Source organism: Priapulus caudatus, unplaced genomic scaffold, assembly GCF_000485595.1.
Source record: "Priapulus caudatus unplaced genomic scaffold, Priapulus_caudatus-5.0.1 Scaffold115, whole genome shotgun sequence".
Lineage (NCBI taxonomy): Eukaryota > Metazoa > Priapulida > Priapulimorpha > Priapulimorphida > Priapulidae > Priapulus > Priapulus caudatus.
The window spans coordinates 322,455-325,621 of NW_014577176.1; the positions used below are offsets into that span (position 1 = coordinate 322,455).

A 3,167-nucleotide genomic window follows, 5' to 3' on the forward strand; every position below is an offset into this window, starting at 1 on the left:
GAGTGCGGTGAGGTGAGGTGAGCGTAAGGGATTTTACGATCGCCTGTAAATAACCATCATCCGTCGTCGTCATCGTCGTCGTCCCGTCGTCATCATCGTCGTCGTCCCGTCGTCATCATCGTCGTCGTCTCGTCGTCATCATTATCGCTACGCATCATTATCTATCATCATCATCATCATCATCAGCAGCAGCAGCAGCAGCAGGCACAGCAGTGGACCTGTATAAATCTTTTGAACAGTGGGGACCCATCTAAGGAAATAACTAGCTTTATTATACAAATTCTGCTTTGGAAGTTTGGGTGTGATACCTGAGGCTCTCATAATATCAGCTGGCATGTGGCGGGGCGTGTAGCACTTGCCTAGCATTTGCCACTATATTAATCCGCTCCTGTTCTCTTAGTCTAGGGTCTTATACACGGAAGGTCAGGATCTTATCCAGCAGGCGAGATATATAGCATGTTGTCGGGATCATAAAATAGCCTATATACACTAGACGCCGTGTGTATATAGGCTATCTATGACCGTAAGGTTCAAGGTACGACGACGACGACGCACACGCACATCCCGTCCCACCGTGCAGACAGAACCACACGGATTATTGTACGGCAGATACGTACGACTCACGTACGCCTGTTGTAATACAAGTAGTTTATGTCCTAATATATAATATAAATATATGAAATTGGAATCCTTGCAATGGTGTTACAACTCCTGTTATGATTCTGTAGCAGTTTCACATTAGCATAGCAACATAGACAAGGTAGAGACAAAGTGCATGAGTACGTTTTGTAATGAAATTACCATTTTTATTTTGCTACCCCCGCTCCACTGTGTGAATATTAGTAATATTCATATGATCACATGTATGGACTTACCCTACACTGACTTTAAGCACATCTCTGCATATCATTTACCGTTTGGACACGTTGTTTGCCTGTAACAAGACACGCAAAGCGCCAACCTTACCACAATTAATTATCAAAGAATCTCTCACAGCCTAGGCGTTAGGGAGACATGCCTTCCAGACAGGATTATGCGTGAATACACCATGCGTTTCACTACTGCTGCAATACACAGATGGAATGACGCAGCATGAATTTAAATTCATCAAACATATTGCAAAATTTGTTTCTAATTGTGGAATTTTGTGGTCACACAAAACACGAAAAACTGCTCAGCTACCCTTGATTTGCTTCAAACGACTGGCGTATACCAAACATCTGTGATTCAAGCCACTCTGACAAAACTCTGTTCCCTAACATATGCATAAGCATAAATAGATGTAACAACTAACTTCGCACATCCCAATATTATTGCATTCACAGTCATAGGCATTCTGCTCCTATATCTATAAATTATGAAACCAAACGTAGGCTGTAGTTCAAAATCCAATTATAGGCTTAGGCGAATATAAATATAAATATGAATATTAAAATAATCTTCCATTTAAACAATCTTTCCAACGACAGTTCCGAGCGTTTGTCCCGAAGTCCATTCAAGATGGTGGCGATGAACGTCACAGATTCAGGCCTGTGTGTGATAATCCAAAGCTTGTCGAAATTCGAATTCGTGATCTCCCACAGGTCTACTGGTTGCCAAACTTCGCCATCTTGCCGTTGAGGGGAGCCTTTATGAACTTCATCTGACGCCATGTACTTTTTGATAGTTGGGAGGGCCTGAAATAGATTGTCATACCTGTAATACCCTGACTGTAACTCATATATCGACCGTCCTAACGCCATGCAATTCCACTTATACATTATATTAGTCCATGCGAATCCAACACCCTTCGCTGGTCAAACGATCTTGGTTAATAAGGTATGTGGATACCTAGAATGGTACACGATGGCCATATCAGAGACAGAAATCACCGCTTAGGAGGATTTGGTCAAAGAGGGGTTTCCAAAGCATATAGAGGAGGTCCTACAATATAGCAAGACACGAGGTCAAGCAAGCACATATAAGCATACCGAGGTCCCCCGCCTTACCTCTAAACACGAGGCACCACCATACACCCATAAGAATTTTAACAACCATCTAAATAAGAGACTTTTCCTACATTAACACAACCGTTACGACGTTGTTTGGTGCCATGTTTGATAGCCATTCGCATATATCTATATATATATATATATATATATATATATATATATATATATATACAGCCACACGCGAGTTATATTATTTACAGCTATACAGCTATGGGTGTGAGATCAGATGCAGTATATATACTACTCCAGGCAGGCGCGCAAATCCATTTAAAATGTGGGGGGCCACCATACTGCGAGCCACGCGAAGGGGGGTCTGGGGCCCTTTTCCCATAAATTTTGAAATTAGATCCCCTCAGATGCGTTTTTCTCTGCCGGCGACAAGGGGGGTCCGGACCCTGGAACTGTCCCCCCCCCCTGTTAACACGCCCCTGCACCACACAACCCGACCGCCGACACACACACACCACACACACACACACACATGCATTTGGTTTGTGATAAATTACGAAAAGAGTTGTCACGATGCAGTCATAAAATCAAGAAACAAAAAGCAGAAAACCAATCATTTGGTGTTGAGGCCTGATCACAAAATAAATGTCCGTTTTATTGGTCGTCCAGTCATATCATAATGCGTGTATATATATCAATCAATTTGCAATGAAAATACATTATTAAAACCGATGCCAGTTACTCAGTGTCCTCTTTGCGTGAAATATAGCTGCGTGTTGCCAAGCTTAATCCTTGAATCAGTGTCTAATGTGAATGATATAGCCTAAACTTTCATAAACATACTTTCTGCTTGATGATTTCTGCCATAAAAATTATTTAATTAAGAAAAAAAACGTGTTAAAAAAGAAACGGTACTAAAATTTATCAAGACACATTTTTCTTAAGTTGTGCATGATCATTATTATGCTCTCAAATGCACTTGAATGAAATGAAAAGCTGGCAAAAAAAGGGAAAGAAGCCAATCGTTGACGCACTATCACACACAATAAAGGTTCTCACTTCACAAACACACACACAGCCACACACACACACACCACACAGCACACGACACACACACACTTACACACAAAATCATAGTGATCCAAAATCGGTGGGGAACATTTGATATGATGTTCCCTTCTGAAAATTCGTGGGGGGGACACATGTCCCCCGCTGTCCCCCGCCGCG

General features: G+C 41.9%; 1 protein-coding gene across 1 annotated transcript in view; it reads right to left on the reverse strand.

The window, feature by feature from the left end:
- Positions 1-1,400: 1,400 nt before the first annotated feature.
- Positions 1,401-3,167, reverse strand: part of LOC106805473 (glutathione S-transferase Mu 1-like) — an 8,620-nt gene continuing 6,853 nt past the window's right edge. The window contains exon 8 of the mRNA XM_014807066.1: positions 1,401-1,676. Coding sequence (XP_014662552.1) covers positions 1,401-1,676 — 276 coding nt within the window. The remainder of the gene's footprint in view (positions 1,677-3,167) is intronic.